The sequence below is a fragment of the Cyclopterus lumpus genome, chromosome 15, assembly GCF_009769545.1.
Source record: "Cyclopterus lumpus isolate fCycLum1 chromosome 15, fCycLum1.pri, whole genome shotgun sequence".
Classification (NCBI taxonomy): Eukaryota; Metazoa; Chordata; class Actinopteri; order Perciformes; family Cyclopteridae; genus Cyclopterus; species Cyclopterus lumpus.
The window spans coordinates 24,495,198-24,512,697 of record NC_046980.1 but is presented as its reverse complement, the minus strand read 5'-3'; the positions used below and the strand labels follow the sequence as shown (position 1 = coordinate 24,512,697).

Sequence of the window (17,500 nt, the reverse complement as noted above, 5' to 3'; positions counted from 1 at the left end):
ACCACGTAACAAAGGTCAGGTCAAATAAGCCACCGTTGACTCAGACAGCGGTCTCCTGGGTGAAAGTCGCTCCTAGTGGACCTCATTTCTCTTCTGTGTGACGCTGATGGGTTTCATTGCATGGAGGAAAGCCCGATGCGTCCCACACCAACCCTGGAGGATGGAGGCACGAGTTGGGAGTGAGCACAGGTTTGTTTCTGATGCTTTTTGAACATTTAGGCTGCTGTACTTTTAGCTGCACCTTTAGCTGCACCTTTAGCTGCACCTTTAGCTGCGTCTTTAGCAGTGCCTTTAGCTGTACCTTTAGGTGCACCTTTAGCTGTGCCTTTAGCTGCACCTTTAGCTGCACCTTTAGCTGCACCTTTAGCTGCGTCTTTAGCTGCGCCTTTAGCTGCACCTTTAGCTGCACCTTTAGCTGCGTCTTTAGCAGTGCCTTTAGCTGCACCTTTAGCTGCACCTTTAGCTGCGTCTTTAGCTGCGCCTTTAGCTGCACCTTTAGCTGCACCTTTAGCTGCGTCTTTAGCAGTGCCTTTAGCTGCACCTTTAGCTGTGCCTTTAGCTGTGCCTTTAGCTGCACCTTTAGCTGCACCTTTAGCTGCGCCTTTAGCTGTGCCTTTAGCTGTACCTTTAGGTGCACCTTTAGCTGTGCCTTTAGCTGCACCTTTAGCTGCACCTTTAGCTGCACCTTTAGCTGCGTCTTTAGCTGCGCCTTTAGCTGCACCTTTAGCTGCACCTTTAGCTGCGTCTTTAGCAGTGCCTTTAGCTGCACCTTTAGCTGCACCTTTAGCTGTGCCTTTAGCTGCACCTTTAGCTGCACCTTTAGCTGCGCCTTTAGCTGTGCCTTTAGCTGTACCTTTAGCTGCACCTTTAGCTGCACCTTTAGCAGCGCATTTAGCTGCACCTTTAGCTGTACCTTTAGCTGCACCTTTAGCTGCACCTTTAGCTGTACCTTTAGCTGTACCTTTAGCTGTACCTTTAGCTGCACCTTTAGCAGCGCATTTAGCTGCACCTTTAGCTGTACCTTTAGCTGTACCTTTAGCTGCACCTTTGGCTGCACCTTTAGCTGTACCTTTAGCTACACCTTTGGCTGTACCTTTAGCTGTACCTTTAGCTGCACCTTTGCTGTACCTTTAGCTGCACCTTTAGCGGCACCTTTAGCTGCACCTTTAGCTGCACCTTTACCTGCACCTTTAGCTGTACCTTTAGCTACACCTTTGGCTGTACCTTTAGCTGTACCTTTAGCTGCACCTTTGCTGTACCTTTAGCTGCACCTTTAGCTGTACCTTTAGCTACACCTTTAGCTGTACCTTTAGCTGTACCTTTAGCTGCACCTTTGGCTGTACCTTTAGCTGCACCTTTGGCTGTACCTTTAGCTGTACCTTTAGCTGCACCTTTGGCTGTACCTTTAGCTGTACCTTTAGCTGCACCTTTGGCTGTACCTTTAGCTGCACCTTTAGCTGCACCTTTAGCTGCACCTTTAGCTGCACCTTTACCTGTACCTTTAGCTGCACCTTTAGCTGTACCTTTAGCTGTACCTTTAGCTGTACCTTTAGCTGCACCTTTAGCAGCGCATTTAGCTGCACCTTTAGCTGTACCTTTAGCTGTACCTTTAGCTGCACCTTTGGCTGCACCTTTAGCTGTACCTTTAGCTACACCTTTGGCTGTACCTTTAGCTGTACCTTTAGCTGCACCTTTGCTGTACCTTTAGCTGCACCTTTAGCGGCACCTTTAGCTGCACCTTTAGCTGCACCTTTACCTGCACCTTTAGCTGTACCTTTAGCTACACCTTTGGCTGTACCTTTAGCTGTACCTTTAGCTGCACCTTTGCTGTACCTTTAGCTGCACCTTTAGCTGTACCTTTAGCTACACCTTTAGCTGTACCTTTAGCTGTACCTTTAGCTGCACCTTTGGCTGTACCTTTAGCTGCACCTTTGGCTGTACCTTTAGCTGTACCTTTAGCTGCACCTTTGGCTGTACCTTTAGCTGTACCTTTAGCTGCACCTTTGGCTGTACCTTTAGCTGTAGGCGGCGGACTAATGGGCACCGGCTTCCCTTTTTAGTCAGTGAAATACATTTCAAAGTCTCTTTGTCTGCGACTTTGCAATTGTAGAAATCGTGTGATCTGAATATCTTAACATTTTCTCTATATGGAAATAAAAGTGAATGTTAAAGTAATGAGCAATTCTGCTGTAATAAACTTGAACTATCCGTTACACTTGGACTAGTCACCCAGCCGACATCTTTATGTTCATGCTGGTCCCAAAACGTGCCGGTGTTTCTGTCCAGTGTGCTGTGGGTGATGAACCTATGTCATCACAGTGTTGAATACAGAGGTGTGTTAAAACATGGTTAAACAGCTTATATCTTACCACATGCATTTGATTAACATGATGTTTTTACCTCAAAAGATGTATGCTAATAGATGAAAGTTAAAGTCCTAAAATGGGTGATTATTTTTAATAATCCTTGACTTTAACACATTTGGCATGTGAGTATATGAACTGTATTCTTCCACATCACATTATGAGTTACAGTTTTTTCAAAACACCACTTTTTGTCTGAGCCAAGGTTGTGATACAGAGAGAGCTACGGACTTCTATTTAAATTGTCGACCGCGACTTGGAACTCGCCTGTTGGCCTTTGCAAGCTTTCCCACAACTTCTTACTTAACAAGGCCAGGCAGAAAAACCCACCCACCTAATTGAATATTGATATGTCTGTGTATAGAGGGCCAGGACGAGGCTCAGCCATGTTAAGCCATTCAGCGCATCCTCTTGATTGAAATTCCATTAGCTTGTTAGTGGAGGATAGTGGAGAGTCGCTGAATACTTAGCCTTGTTAGCCGAGGTGCAGGCTAAATGAGTGTGCACAGGGTCATTGTCCACTTAAAACCGGCTCTGCAAACCGCCGGCCAGCTTGAATAATTCATGGAGCACGACCCGCGCTGACTGCTTTAAACAAGTGAAGCTTCTCTTTCTGTCTGTTTGGATAATATCTCTACTCTGGAGTTAATTAGGTTTTCACTTTTTATTTTTTATTTTTATTTCAACCTGCTGTGTGTACAGCGGTAACACAGAGAGAGAGAGACATGAAAAGAAAAAGGTAGATGATTGCAATGTAAAGTTGTAAATGCTTTATCTCCAGTATGTTATCACGGGGAGCATACTAATCCAGAATGTTACCTGACCTGAAAAATAGTTTCTCCTAGGTAGACGGGTAAATGGGGAGATAAGCTGCTGCAGCTCGTTAGCAGACGGGACCATGCAGAGACCATTCATGGAGTCTTTGGCTTTGAGAGGAACACTAGCAAAATGTCTGGGCTTTTTTACAGCGGCAGGCAACGGTTTTCATCATATTCTGTAGAACATCCCGAACATCTCAGACAGGGTTCCTACGCTTGTAAAAGTAAAAGTTCAGAGAATCTCGAGCTGCCTGGTGCTTGGAAGAAGAAGCTCCGAAGCCAGAGATATATAATAACCATTATTTAATCATAACAAACAAGAGTCATCTGTATACATACATGGTCCAGGCCCGGACGCGCTCACATGGCTTCGCTTCCACAGTCTCCTGACTTAGCCAACAGTTTCTGTCTGGCGTCACCACGTAAGAGACCAAATTCACGTCTTACAATTAGTTTTATTCGCAGTACATTCGCTGAGCTAAGCTCCCATTGGTTAGTGGAGGTATTCATGTAAATACCTTTCAGAGACACAGCATGCTGCTGACCAGAGAATAAGACATGAGGTTCACACCTGAAGGTTAGTTCCATTGGTTAGTGGAGGTATTCATGTAAATACCTTTCAGAGACCAGAGAATAAGACATGAGGTTCACACCTGAAGGTTAGTCCCATTGGTTAGTGGAGGTATTCATGTAAATACCTTTCAGAGACCAGAGAATAAGACATGAGGTTCACACCTGAAGGTTAGTCCCATTGGTTAGTGGAGGTATTCATGTAAATACCTTTCAGAGACATGCTGCTGACCAGAGAATAAGACATGAGGTTCACACCTGAAGGTTAGTCCCATTGGTTAGTGGAGGTATTCATGTAAATACCTTTCAGAGACACAGCATGCTGCTGACCAGAGAATAAGACATGAGGTTCACACCTGAAGGTTAGTTCCATTGGCCACTTCAAAGAATGCCTCAAATCGATAAGCTAGCGGGGTCAAAGCTCACACTTCCGGTCAAGGACAGGAAGTTCCTCTTCAGCATAAAACCCTATTATCCTGCCTTCAGAATAAAAGCAACATCTCAGGATTCAATCGGCATCCCTTTAACTATTGTCTAAACAATAAAACATTCATTCAGTCTCATGCATCATACAATTAATCATTACATTTGTCATTAACAAACAGAATAATAAAACAGTGATCCTCTCTTATGTTTCATAATACATTCCTCAGAATATTCCTCAAATTAATTATCATAACTTTCTTTATGTATTAATTTAAAACATAACCTCTCTTATATACATCTGCAAGTATATATAAAATCCATTACAACTCAACACTACCTCCTGATTTTCCAGGTACCATATTAAGTGTTTTTATCTGACTCACGACTGCAAAACCACCTACAGCACCAACCACATGGTCAAGTTTGCAGACGACACAACTCTGGTTGGTCTCATCACCAAGGATGATGAGACTCACTACAGGAAGGAGGTCAGTCTTCTGACCACGTGGTGCGGAGACAACAACCTCCTTCTCAACAACAGCAAGACCAAGGAGATTGTTGTTGACTTCCGGAGAGGACACACTGAACACCCACCGCTGACCATCAATGGTGCTGTCATAGAGAGAGGGAGCAGCACCAAATTCATGGGGGTGGACATCAGTGAAGACCTCTCCTGGACAGCCAACACAACATCCCTGGCAAAGAAAGCACAGAGGCGCCTCTACTTCCTCCGGAAGCTGAGGAAGGCAAGAACACCCCCACCCATCATGTGCACCTTTTACCGTGGCACCATTGAGAGCATCCTGACCAACTGCATCACTGTGTGGGGCGGAAGCTGCACGGACTACAACAGGAAAGCCCTGCAGCGCATAGTGAACGCAGCTGGACGCATCATCAGTGCCTCACTCCCCCCCCTCCCCTCCCTGCAGGACATATATAACACCCGCCTCACCCGCAAAGTGACCATGATCGTGAGCGACTCCTGCCCCCCCTCACACGGTCTCTTCAGCCTCCTGCCCTCTGGGAGGAGATACCGGAGCCTCCGGGCTCGCACCACCAGACTGTCAAACAGCTTCATCCACCAGGCTGTCAGGAAGCTGAACTCTCTCCCCACTCTCCCACTCCTAAAGTAGACTCATATGTCAAATGCTGCTTTATATATTGTTTACATGTTCTTTGTTGTTGTTAACTGTTTGCACTTTATTACTTTTATTTATTATTATTATTACTACAATCACTTTATGTTGGACAGGAGAGAAACGTACTTTCAGATCTTCTGTATGTTTGCACAAATGGAAGAAGTGACAATAAAGCTAACTTTGAACTTTGAACTTTGAAGTGATGAAGCTTTCTGAATTGCTTTTTGAAACAATTCTCAACAAAAAGCTAGCTAGTTAGCAAGATTGCACTGCTTACTAACGTAAGCAGGTAACCAGGTTTAGCACACAGTCAAAACACAGCTACTTACATAAGAAGTTCACTGTAGATGTCAAGGCTCTCGTGTTGGCTGGGAAATGCATGTATTTGACCCTTCTATTGAGATGGCGAATAACGTTTCTCGGTTATTATTCCCGAAGTCCACCAATCCGAAACAATACTTTTAAAGTCCATATCACCAGGTTGCCTTAATCACATTCCAACATCCAATATATCAGATAGGATGCCAAGAGCGTGCTCTACAACATGGGATCATCAGTAATCTACAGTAAAAGCTGTTCACATGTAAAGGGTTTTTATAAACTCATCTTAATTTTCTTTCATTTTCTTTTTAATTTTCCAGGACAACTGTTTCAATTTACATGTAAGTGTTCACTTTTGCTCAGTTTCCATGACTTTTCCAAACCTGGAAAATGAAAAAATAAATTCCATGTTTTCCATGGTTTCCAGGTACCGTGGGAACCCTGTCAGAGCACTGGTCCAACAGACTGGTAGAACATCTCCAACATCTCAGAGCACTGGTCCAACAGACTGGTAGAACATCCCCAACATCTCAGAGCACTGGTCCAACAGACTGGTAGAACATCCCCAACAACTCAGAGCACTGGTCCAACAGACTGGTAGAACATCCCCAACATCTCAGACCACATCCTCCTCCATATCCACATCCTCTTCCTCCATATCCACATCCTCCTCTTCCATGTCCACATCCTCCTCCACCATGTCCACATCCTCCTCTTCCATGTCCACATCCTCCTCCTCCACCATGTCCACATCCTCCTCCACCATGTCCACATCCTCCTCCTCCTCCATATCCACATCCTCCTCCACCATGTCCACATCCTCCTCCATGTCCACACCCTCCTCCTCCACCATGTCCACATCCTCCTCCACCATGTCCACATCCTCCTCCTCCATGTCCACATCCTCCTCCACCAAGTCCACATCCTCCTCTTCCATGTCCACATCCTCCTCCTCCATGTCCACATCCTCCTCCTCCATGTCCACATCCTCCTCCACCATGTCCACATCCTCCTCCTCCATGTCCACATCCTCCTCCACCAAGTCCACATCCTCCTCCTCCATGTCCACATCCTCCTCTTCCATGTCCACATCCTCCTCCTCCATGTCCACATCCTCCTCCTCCATGTCCACATCCTCCTCCACCATGTCCACATCCTCCTCTTCCATGTCCACATCCTCCTCCACCATGTCCACATCCTCCTCCACCATGTCCACATCCTCCTCCTCCATATCCACATCCTCCTCCCCCATGTCCACATCCTCCTCCTCCATGTCCACATCCTCCTCCTCCATATCCACATCCTCCTCTTCCATGTCCACATCCTCCTCCATATCCACATCCTCCTCCACCATGTCCACATCCTCCTCCTCCATGTCCACATCCTCCTCCGCCATGTCCACATCCTCCTCCACCATGTCCACATCCTCCTCCATGTCCACATCCTCCTCTTCCATATCCACATCCTCCTCTTCCATATCCACATCCTCCTCCACCATGTCCACATCCTCCTCCTCCTCCATGTCCACATCCTCCTCCTCCACCATGTCCACATCCTACTCCTCCATATCCACATCCTCCTCCACCATGTCCACATCCTCCTCCTCCATGTCCACATCCTCCTCCACCAAGTCCACATCCTCCTCCTCCATGTCCACATCCTCCTCTTCCATGTCCACATCCTCCTCCTCCATGTCCACATCCTCCTCCTCCATGTCCACATCCTCCTCCAAGTCCACATCCTCCTCCACCATGTCCACATCCTCCTCCTCCATGTCCACATCCTCCTCTTCCATGTCCACATCCTCCTCCACCATGTCCACATCCTCCTCCTCCATGTCCACATCCTCCTCCAAGTCCACATCCTCCTCCTCCATGTCCACATCCTCCTCCTCCATGTCCACATCCTCCTCCAAGTCCACATCCTCCTCCTCCATGTCCACATCCTCCTCCAAGTCCACATCCTCCTCCACCATGTCCACATCCTCCTCCTCCATGTCCACATCCTCCTCTTCCATGTCCACATCCTCCTCCACCATGTCCACATCCTCCTCCTCCATGTGCACATCCTCCTCCATGTCCACATCCTCCTCCTCCATGTCCACATCCTCCTCCTCCATGTCCACATCCTCCTCCAAGTCCACATCCTCCTCCACCATGTCCACATCCTCCTCCTCCATGTCCACATCCTCCTCCTCCACCATGTCCACATCCTCCTCCACCATGTCCACATCCTCCTCCACCATGTCCACGTCCTCCTCCTCCATGTCCACGTCCTCCTCCTCCATGTCCACATCCTCCTCCACCATGTCCACATCCTCCTCCTCCATATCCACATCCTCCTCCTCCACCATGTCCACATCCTCCTCCACCATGTCCACATCCTCTTCCACCATGTCCACATCCTCCTCCACCATGTCCATATCCTCCTCCACCATGTCCACATCCTCCTCTTCCATGTCCACATCCTCCTCCACCATGTCCACATCCTCCTCCACCATGTCCACATCCTCTTCCACCATGTCCACATCCTCCTCCACCATGTCCATATCCTCCTCCACCATGTCCACATCCTCCTCCACCATGTCCATATCCTCCTCCACCATGTCCATATCCTCCTCCACCATGTCCACATCCTCCTCTTCCATGTCCACATCCTCCTCCACCATGTCCACATCCTCCTCCTCCACCATGTCCACATCCTCCTCCACCATGTCCACATCCTCTTCCACCATGTCCACATCCTCCTCCACCATATCCACATCCTCCTCCTCCATATCCACATCCTCCTCCTCCACCATGTCCACATCCTCCTCCACCATGTCCACATCCTCCTCTTCCATGTCCACATCCTCCTCCACCATGTCCACATCCTCCTCCTCCATGTCCACATCCTCCTCCTCCACCATGTCCACATCCTCCTCCTCCATATCCACATCCTCCTCCTCCACCATGTCCATATCCTCCTCCTCCATATCCACATCCTCCTCCTCCACCATGTCCATATCCTCCTCCTCCATATCCACATCCTCCTCCTCCACCATGTCCATATCCTCCTCCTCCATATCCACATCCTCCTCCTCCCCCATGTCCACATCCTCCTCCTCCATATCCACATCCTCCTCCACCATGTCCACATCCTCCTCTTCCATATCCACATCCTCCTCCTCCCCCATGTCCACATCCTCCTCCTCCATGTCCACATCCTCCTCCTCCACCATGTCCACATCCTCCTCCACCATGTCCACATCCTCCTCCACCAAGTCCACATCCTCCTCCACCATGTCCACATCCTCCTCTTCCATGTCCACATCCTCCTCCTCCATATCCACATCCTCCTCCTCCACCATGTCCACATCCTCCTCCTCCATATCCACATCCTCCTCCTCCACCATGTCCACATCCTCCTCCTCCATATCCACATCCTCCTCCACCATGTCCACATCCTCCTCTTCCATATCCACATCCTCCTCCTCCACCATGTCCACATCCTCCTCCACCAAGTCCACATCCTCCTCCACCATGTCCACATCCTCCTCTTCCATGTCCACATCCTCCTCCACCATGTCCACATCCTCCTCCTCCATGTCCACATCCTCCTCCTCCACCATGTCCACATCCTCCTCCACCATGTCCACATCCTCCTCCACCAAGTCCACATCCTCCTCCACCATGTCCACATCCTCCTCTTCCATGTCCACATCCTCCTCCTCCATATCCACATCCTCCTCCTCCACCATGTCCACATCCTCCTCCTCCATATCCACATCCTCCTCCTCCACCATGTCCACATCCTCCTCCTCCATATCCACATCCTCCTCCACCATGTCCACATCCTCCTCTTCCATATCCACATCCTCCTCCTCCACCATGTCCACATCCTCCTCCACCAAGTCCACATCCTCCTCCACCATGTCCACATCCTCCTCTTCCATGTCCACATCCTCCTCCACCATGTCCACATCCTCCTCCACCATGTCCACATCCTCCTCCATGTCCACATCCTCCTCCATGTCCACATCCTCCTCTTCCATATCCACATCCTCCTCTTCCATATCCACATCCTCCTCCACCATGTCCACATCCTCCTCCACCATGTCCACATCCTCCTCCACCATGTCCACATCCTCCTCCATATCCACATCCTCCTCCACCATGTCCACATCCTCCTCCTCCACCATGTCCACATCCTCCTCTTCCATATCCACATCCTCCTCCACCATGTCCACATCCTCCTCCTCCTCCATGTCCACATCCTCCTCCTCCTCCATGTCCACATCCTCCTCCTCCATATCCACATCCTCCTCCTCCACCATGTCCACATCCTCCTCCTCCATATCCACATCCTCCTCCTCCACCATGTCCACATCCTCCTCCACCAAGTCCACATCCTCCTCCACCATGTCCACATCCTCCTCCTCCATGTCCACATCCTCCTCCACCAAGTCCACATCCTCCTCCTCCTCCATGTCCACATCCTCCTCCTCCTCCATGTCCACATCCTCCTCCTCCATATCCACATCCTCCTCCTCCACCATGTCCACATCCTCCTCCACCAAGTCCACATCCTCCTCCTCCACCATGTCCACATCCTCCTCCTCCACCATGTCCACATCCTCCTCCACCAAGTCCACATCCTCCTCCACCATGTCCACATCCTCCTCCTCCATGTCCACATCCTCCTCCACCATGTCCACATCCTCCTCCTCCATGTCCACATCCTCCTCCACCAAGTCCACATCCTCCTCCTCCATATCCACATCCTCCTCCACCATGTCCACATCCTCCTCCTCCATATCCACATCCTCCTCCTCCATATCCACATCCTCCTCTTCCAAGTCCACATCCTCCTCCTCCATATCCACATCCTCCTCCACCATGTCCACATCCTCCTCCACCATGTCCACATCCTCCTCCACCATGTCCACATCCTCCTCCATATCCACATCCTCCTCCACCATGTCCACATCCTCCTCCTCCACCATGTCCACATCCTCCTCTTCCATATCCACATCCTCCTCCACCATGTCCACATCCTCCTCCTCCTCCATGTCCACATCCTCCTCCTCCTCCATGTCCACATCCTCCTCCTCCATATCCACATCCTCCTCCTCCACCATGTCCACATCCTCCTCCTCCATATCCACATCCTCCTCCTCCACCATGTCCACATCCTCCTCCTCCATATCCACATCCTCCTCCTCCACCATGTCCACATCCTCCTCCACCAAGTCCACATCCTCCTCCACCATGTCCACATCCTCCTCCTCCATGTCCACATCCTCCTCCACCAAGTCCACATCCTCCTCCTCCTCCATGTCCACATCCTCCTCCTCCTCCATGTCCACATCCTCCTCCTCCATATCCACATCCTCCTCCTCCATGTCCACATCCTCCTCCTCCATGTCCACATCCTCCTCCACCAAGTCCACATCCTCCTCCTCCACCATGTCCACATCCTCCTCCTCCACCATGTCCACATCCTCCTCCACCAAGTCCACATCCTCCTCCACCATGTCCACATCCTCCTCCTCCATGTCCACATCCTCCTCCACCATGTCCACATCCTCCTCCTCCATGTCCACATCCTCCTCCACCAAGTCCACATCCTCCTCCTCCATATCCACATCCTCCTCCACCATGTCCACATCCTCCTCCTCCATGTCCACATCCTCCTCCACCAAGTCCACATCCTCCTCCTCCATATCCACATCCTCCTCCTCCATATCCACATCCTCCTCTTCCAAGTCCACATCCTCCTCCTCCACCATATCCACATCCTCCTCCTCAATATCCACATCCTCCTCCACCATGTCCACATCCTCCTCCAAATCCACATCCTCCTCCACCATGTCCACATTCTCTTCCTCCATGTCCCCATCCTCTTCCTCCATATCCACATCCTCCTCCACCATGTCCACATTCTCTTCCTCCATGTCCCCATCCTCTTCCTCCATATCCACATCCTCCTCCACCATGTCCACGTCCTCCTCCATGTCGACATCCTCTTCCTCCATGTCCACATCCTCCTCCTCCACCATGTTCACATCCTCCTCCTCCATGTCCCCATCCTCCTCCACCATATCCACATCCTCCTCTTCCATGTCCACATTCTCTTCCTCCATGTCCCCATCCTCTTCCTCCATGTCCACATCCTCGTCTTCCTCCATGTCCACATCCTCCTCCACCATGTTCACATCCTCCTCCACCATGTCCCCATCCTCCTCCACCATGTCCACATCCTCCTCCACCATGTCCACATTCTCTTCCTCCATGTCCCCATCCTCTTCCTCCATGTCCACATCCTCCTCCTCCTCCATGTCCACATTCTCTTCCTCCATGTCCACATTCTCCTCCACCATGTCCCCATCCTCCTCCACCATGTCCACATTCTCTTCCTCCATGTCCCCATCCTCTTCCTCCATGTCCACATCCTCCTCCTCCACCATGTCCACATTCTTTTCCTCCATGTCCACATCCTCCTCCTCCTCCATGTCCACATCCTCCTCTTCCTCCATGTCCACATCCTCCTCCACCATGTCCACATCCTCCTCCACCATGTCCACATCCTCCTCCACCATGTCCACATCCTCCTCCACCATGTTCACATCCTCCTCCACCATGTTCATCCTTAATACACCCGACCACTGCAGATTCATCAGAAGTTCTGCAGATGACCCCGAGTGGTACTGGAAGTCAGTGGTGTACAGGGTGGGGAGAAAGAACAGTTCCCTGTGGGGCTCCAACATCACAGACAGCCGTCCCAGACAACACACGGCCCATTCTGACACACTGTGGTCTGCCTGTGAGGTAGTCAGTGATCCAGGAGACGGTGGACGCGTTACCTCCACCACCCGCAGCTTCTCACTCAGTAGCAGTGGTTGGATGGTGTTGAATGGAGAAGTCAAAGAAAGTGATTCGCTCAGAGCCACCGGTTCCATCCAGGTGGACTGAGCTTGCTGCAGTAGGTAGATGATGGCGTCGTCCACTCCCACACAAGGTTGGTAAGCTAATATAGCAACAGCATAGAAGGTCAAGTGGGATCAGAATGGATTGAAGGAAATGTGACAAGCAATCACGCAGCCAGCTGCATGCATCTGGATCCAGCGTACAGTGGGTTGTCTGATTCGCCTCTCTTTTCATGACCCCACTGCGACCTGTCCATTCGCACCGTCCCCCCGGTCCTCTCTGTCTCCTCCTGCTCCTCCTTCGCTGTCCTAAACGTTGCCTCAGCTCTTCCTCTTCTTCCTCCACCCCTTCCTCCTCCTCACCCCTCCGTTCTGGTAGCTGTCATCAATCTTGCTAAAATGACAGGCGACAGATGTTAGCCTTTGCAAAGATCAAATCTGCTGCTTCAGGGCGGCCTAGTCACACGCACACACACACAATCATTTTCACTCACATGCATACACACATACAGGTACCGTATGCACGTATTCATATGCGGTCACACATGCTCAAACGTGCATGCACACACACACTGCAGTCATAACCACTGACAGGTCACATAGCCAATTGCTAAATCTATTCTGACACCAGAGCGAAAGAGAAGGATGGAAGGGAAGGACGGTCACCATGCAATACATTTGGTGCACGCACGCACACACACACACACACACACACTAATGCATTCACACACTTTTGTATGAAAATGTGAATTCCTTACTTTTATTATTTTATGTTTTTTTCTTGGTGGTATGTCAGATAGTTCACCGTCATTTGTGAGTGTGAGTGTGTGTGTGTGCATGTGTGTGAGTGTGTGTGTGTGTGTGTGTGTGTGTGTGTGTGTGTGTGCGTGTGTGTGTGTGTGTGCGCTTGTGTGCGTGTGTGCGTGTGTGTGTGTGTGTGAGTGTGAGTGTGTGTGTGTGTGAGTGTGCGTGTGTGTGTGTGTGTGTGTGTGTGTGTGTGTGTGCGCTTGTGTGTGTGTGTGCGTGTGTGTGTGTGTGTGTGTGCGCATGTGTGTGAGTGTGTGGATCGTCTCCTGGTTGTTCTGTGAGTCACTCAGCGTTGCTTGTGGCTATGTTGAACCCAGATAAACAGATCCACTGCAACACCTGCTGTGTGCTGGCAGCGCAAGCAGGAAAGGAAAAAGCTTAGAGGGTCAGCTCCCAAACATGTTTCAAGATATCATGTTCTATCTCATCCACTCTATTTGTAACAGACTCTCTTTCAAACAAAGCCCCAAGCCAGCGACAAGTAAACTTTCTACCTAGCCACCTACCGACCAACCTAACTACCTACCTACCTATCTACCTACCTAACGATGTATCTACCAACCTACCTACCTACCTACCTATCTATCTACCTACCTAACTACCTACCAACCTAACTACCTACCAACCTAACTACCTACCAACCTAACTACCTACCTACCTATCTACCAACCTACCAACCTACCTATCTACCTACCTATCTACCAACCTACCTACCTACCTACCTACCTACCTACCTACCTACCTACCTACCTACCTACCTACCTACCTATCTACCTACCTACCTAACTACATACCAACCTAACTACCTACCAACCTAACTACCTACCTACCTATCTACCAACTTAACTATCTATCTACCTACCTAACTACCTACCCACCTAACTACCTACCTACCTATCTACCAACCTAACTACCTACCTATCTACCAACCTAACTACCTATCTATACCAACCTAACTAACTACCTATCTATCTACCAACCTAACTACCTACCTACTTGACTAACTACCTACCTTCATAGATACCTATCTACTTAACTACCTAACTACCTACCTACGTACCTACCTACCTACTTGACTAACTACCTACCTTCATAGATACCTATCTACTTAACTACCTAACTACCTACCTACGTACCTACCTACCTACTTGACTAACTACCTACCTTCATAGATACCTATCTACTTAACTACCTACCTACATATCTACCTAGCAACCTACCAACCTAACTACCTACCTACCTATCTACCTACCTAACTACTTGACTAACTACCTACCTACCTACTTGACTAACTACCTACCTTCATATACACCTATCTACTTAACTACCTACCTACCTAACTACTTGACTAACTACCTACCTACCTACCTACTTGACTAACTACCTACCTTCATATACACCTATCTACTTAACTACCTACCTACCTAACTACTTGACTACCCACCTACCTACCTACTTGACTAACTACCTACGTTCATAGATACATATCTACATAACTACCTAGCTAACTACCTACCTACCTATTTGACTACCTACCTAATTGACTAACTACCTACCTTTATATATACCTATCTACTTAACTACCTACCTAACTACCTACCTACCTACATACCTACTTGACTACCAACCTACTTGACTAACTACCTACCTTCATAGATACCTATCTACTTAACTACCTACCTAACTACCTACCTACCTACCTATTTGACTACCTACCTACTTGACTAACTACCTACCTTCATAGATACCTATCTACTTAACTACCTACCTAACTACCTACCTACCTACCTACTTGACTACCTACCTACTTGACTAACTACCTACCTAACTACCTATCTACCTACCTACCTACCTACTTGACTAACTACCTTCATACCTATCTACCTAAGCAAACACAGGCTTTAGAACACATTGGCCAAAATGCAATCTTTGAGCATATCGATTGGAATGATGATTTAGCTTTTTTATGAGCTTTTTAATAAATCTATTTGTCTGCATTCATATGCAGATATGTATATCTTTTCAAATTTGCAATTACAAATTGGCCCCTTTCGTGGTTCCTGTTGCAATGTTTGTTCAGGAAGTAGCTGAAAGGAAGTAGAAATGCAGTTATTTGTATTTCACTTTTCTCGTCCTAAGACCACTCAAAGCGGTTTACACCTCATGTTATTCATTCATCCCCAGCCTATCAGAACTGGAGATCAAACCCTCAATTCTCTGTTTAATGACAACCTGCTCTTCCACTGTGCCACAGTCTACAGAGATTATCCAATAACATCTTCTCTCTCTCAAGTCCACGTCGAGTCTCAAGTTGCCAATACGCGCGCAGAAGACGAGGCCTTGGCTTCTGTTATCCAGATGTCTGCTGGCTACACCACAACCCCTGAAAATATTAACACAAGCCCTCAGAGGCAAAATGGTTTTTGATGAGTTGACTCTTTTTCTTTTTCCTGGAAAGAGTTGGAATGTAAGTATGCAAGACAACAAATCCCTTAAACCAACAATTAGCATGAAGTTTGATAATGTTGATTTCATTATTGCCTAAAGGAGCAGCGTATTGGTCCAATATCTCTGGCTCCATGTTGACCCTGGAAAGAAACTAGAAAAACAAATAATCACAAGACACACTGAAGCTGTGGTTTAAGCATGAGCGAAAGGTCACTTTCCAAAACAATACTATATACTCTATCCTACAGACATAACCCCATTACTGTCCATAGAAAATTGTTTTTTTATGAGCACAGGGGAACCTATTTATTCCAAACAGACAAGCAAAGGCTATTTCTCTGTCATTTAAACACACTGAAATAATAACAGCTATGTAAACTAGTGCCACAGAGCACCATTTACATCTTCATAAGCAAGGATTATGGTACAATCACATTAGGCTCATATAGCATGAGGCTTTTTAATAACACTACTTTATTGCCGGCAACTCGCTTTGATGTGAATGTCCAATACTGGTGAATTTACACACACACACACACACACACACACACACACACACACACACACACACACACACAGCATTGAGGGGGGGGGGGCTTTGGATCCTCCAGTCAAAGTGTCCTTGGGCAAGATACTGAACCCCATATTGCTCCCAATATTGTGTATGAATGTGTGTATGAATGGGCTGCTGTTGACATGTAGTGTGCAGTGCATATGAATGCAAGTCTGTCTACACTTAAACATAGTCATGCCTACTACATACAATGTCTACATACACCCACACACACACACATTCCAACTCACTCTGTAATGTATTGCAGTAAATCACTGAAAAGACAGCCTTTCACCCGGGAAACCGTTGTTTGTTCCCCGAGTGACACCAGAAGTCACGATGATGCTTTTGTCGAGTACTTCTGTGCTCAAGTAACACCACTTCTTGATTTTGAAAAGACTTTATGCATGTGAAGAGCGGAAATTGACAAAGGTTGCTGGACTTTCATAATAAAACATGTTAATGAGGATATGTTGCCTTCATACAACGTGCACAGCTGGAGCAGTTTGTACTTGGCTTAGCGTGAACCAAACAGCTGATTGTCTTGCTTTTGCTGGTCTCTAATTCTCTCTGTATGTTCTCAGTTTCAGCCCTAAATCAGGACTGAAATGGCGACATGGAAGCGTATGTTTGTACCGTAAAGCGGCAGCTTGGTGTTTCGGTGTCTTTGGGGACAAAGGCAGCTTTTCCACAACCAGCCCAGTGGCAGCAACGTTGACCTTTATTCACCTCTAACTTTCTCTGTGTTCACTTATTTAAAGTTGAAAAGGAAATTCACCAATTTTCAAATGCATCTCCACCTGTCGGAGTTGTGTATAGTGTGAGTGCTGACGCTGTGGCTCCACACACGGCATGGGGAAGAACTGGAAGAAGAGTTGGTAGCTGTTGGGAACCAAGCAGTGGATGTTAAGGGTGAGGATTGTTTCACTGGAGCAGATTTCACCGTGATCTGGTGGACTCAGATATTCAGCCCTGTCCAGGCTGCAGCTGGTGAAAAGCTTTTATCTTATCGGGATCATTTTTCAATTTCAGAGGAAAATGATTTTCCTTACGAGGAATGTTCATGAATGTGGCCCCTGCAGAGTGGATTGGTCCCGGGTGTTAGGGTTAGGGTCTTTCCTCTGTGCCCTGCACCTCTATGGAAACAC

At 48.2% G+C, this 17,500-nt stretch overlaps 1 protein-coding gene across 1 annotated transcript in view; it reads right to left on the bottom strand.

Annotated features, from left to right (window-relative positions):
- Positions 1-82: 82 nt before the first annotated feature.
- Positions 83-17,500, bottom strand: part of LOC117744350 (glycine-rich cell wall structural protein 1.0-like) — a 31,054-nt gene continuing 13,636 nt past the window's right edge. The window contains exons 2-3 of the mRNA XM_034552554.1: positions 242-763; positions 83-153 (exon numbers count right to left, since the gene is read on the bottom strand). Coding sequence (XP_034408445.1) covers positions 83-153; positions 242-763 — 593 coding nt within the window. The remainder of the gene's footprint in view (positions 154-241; positions 764-17,500) is intronic.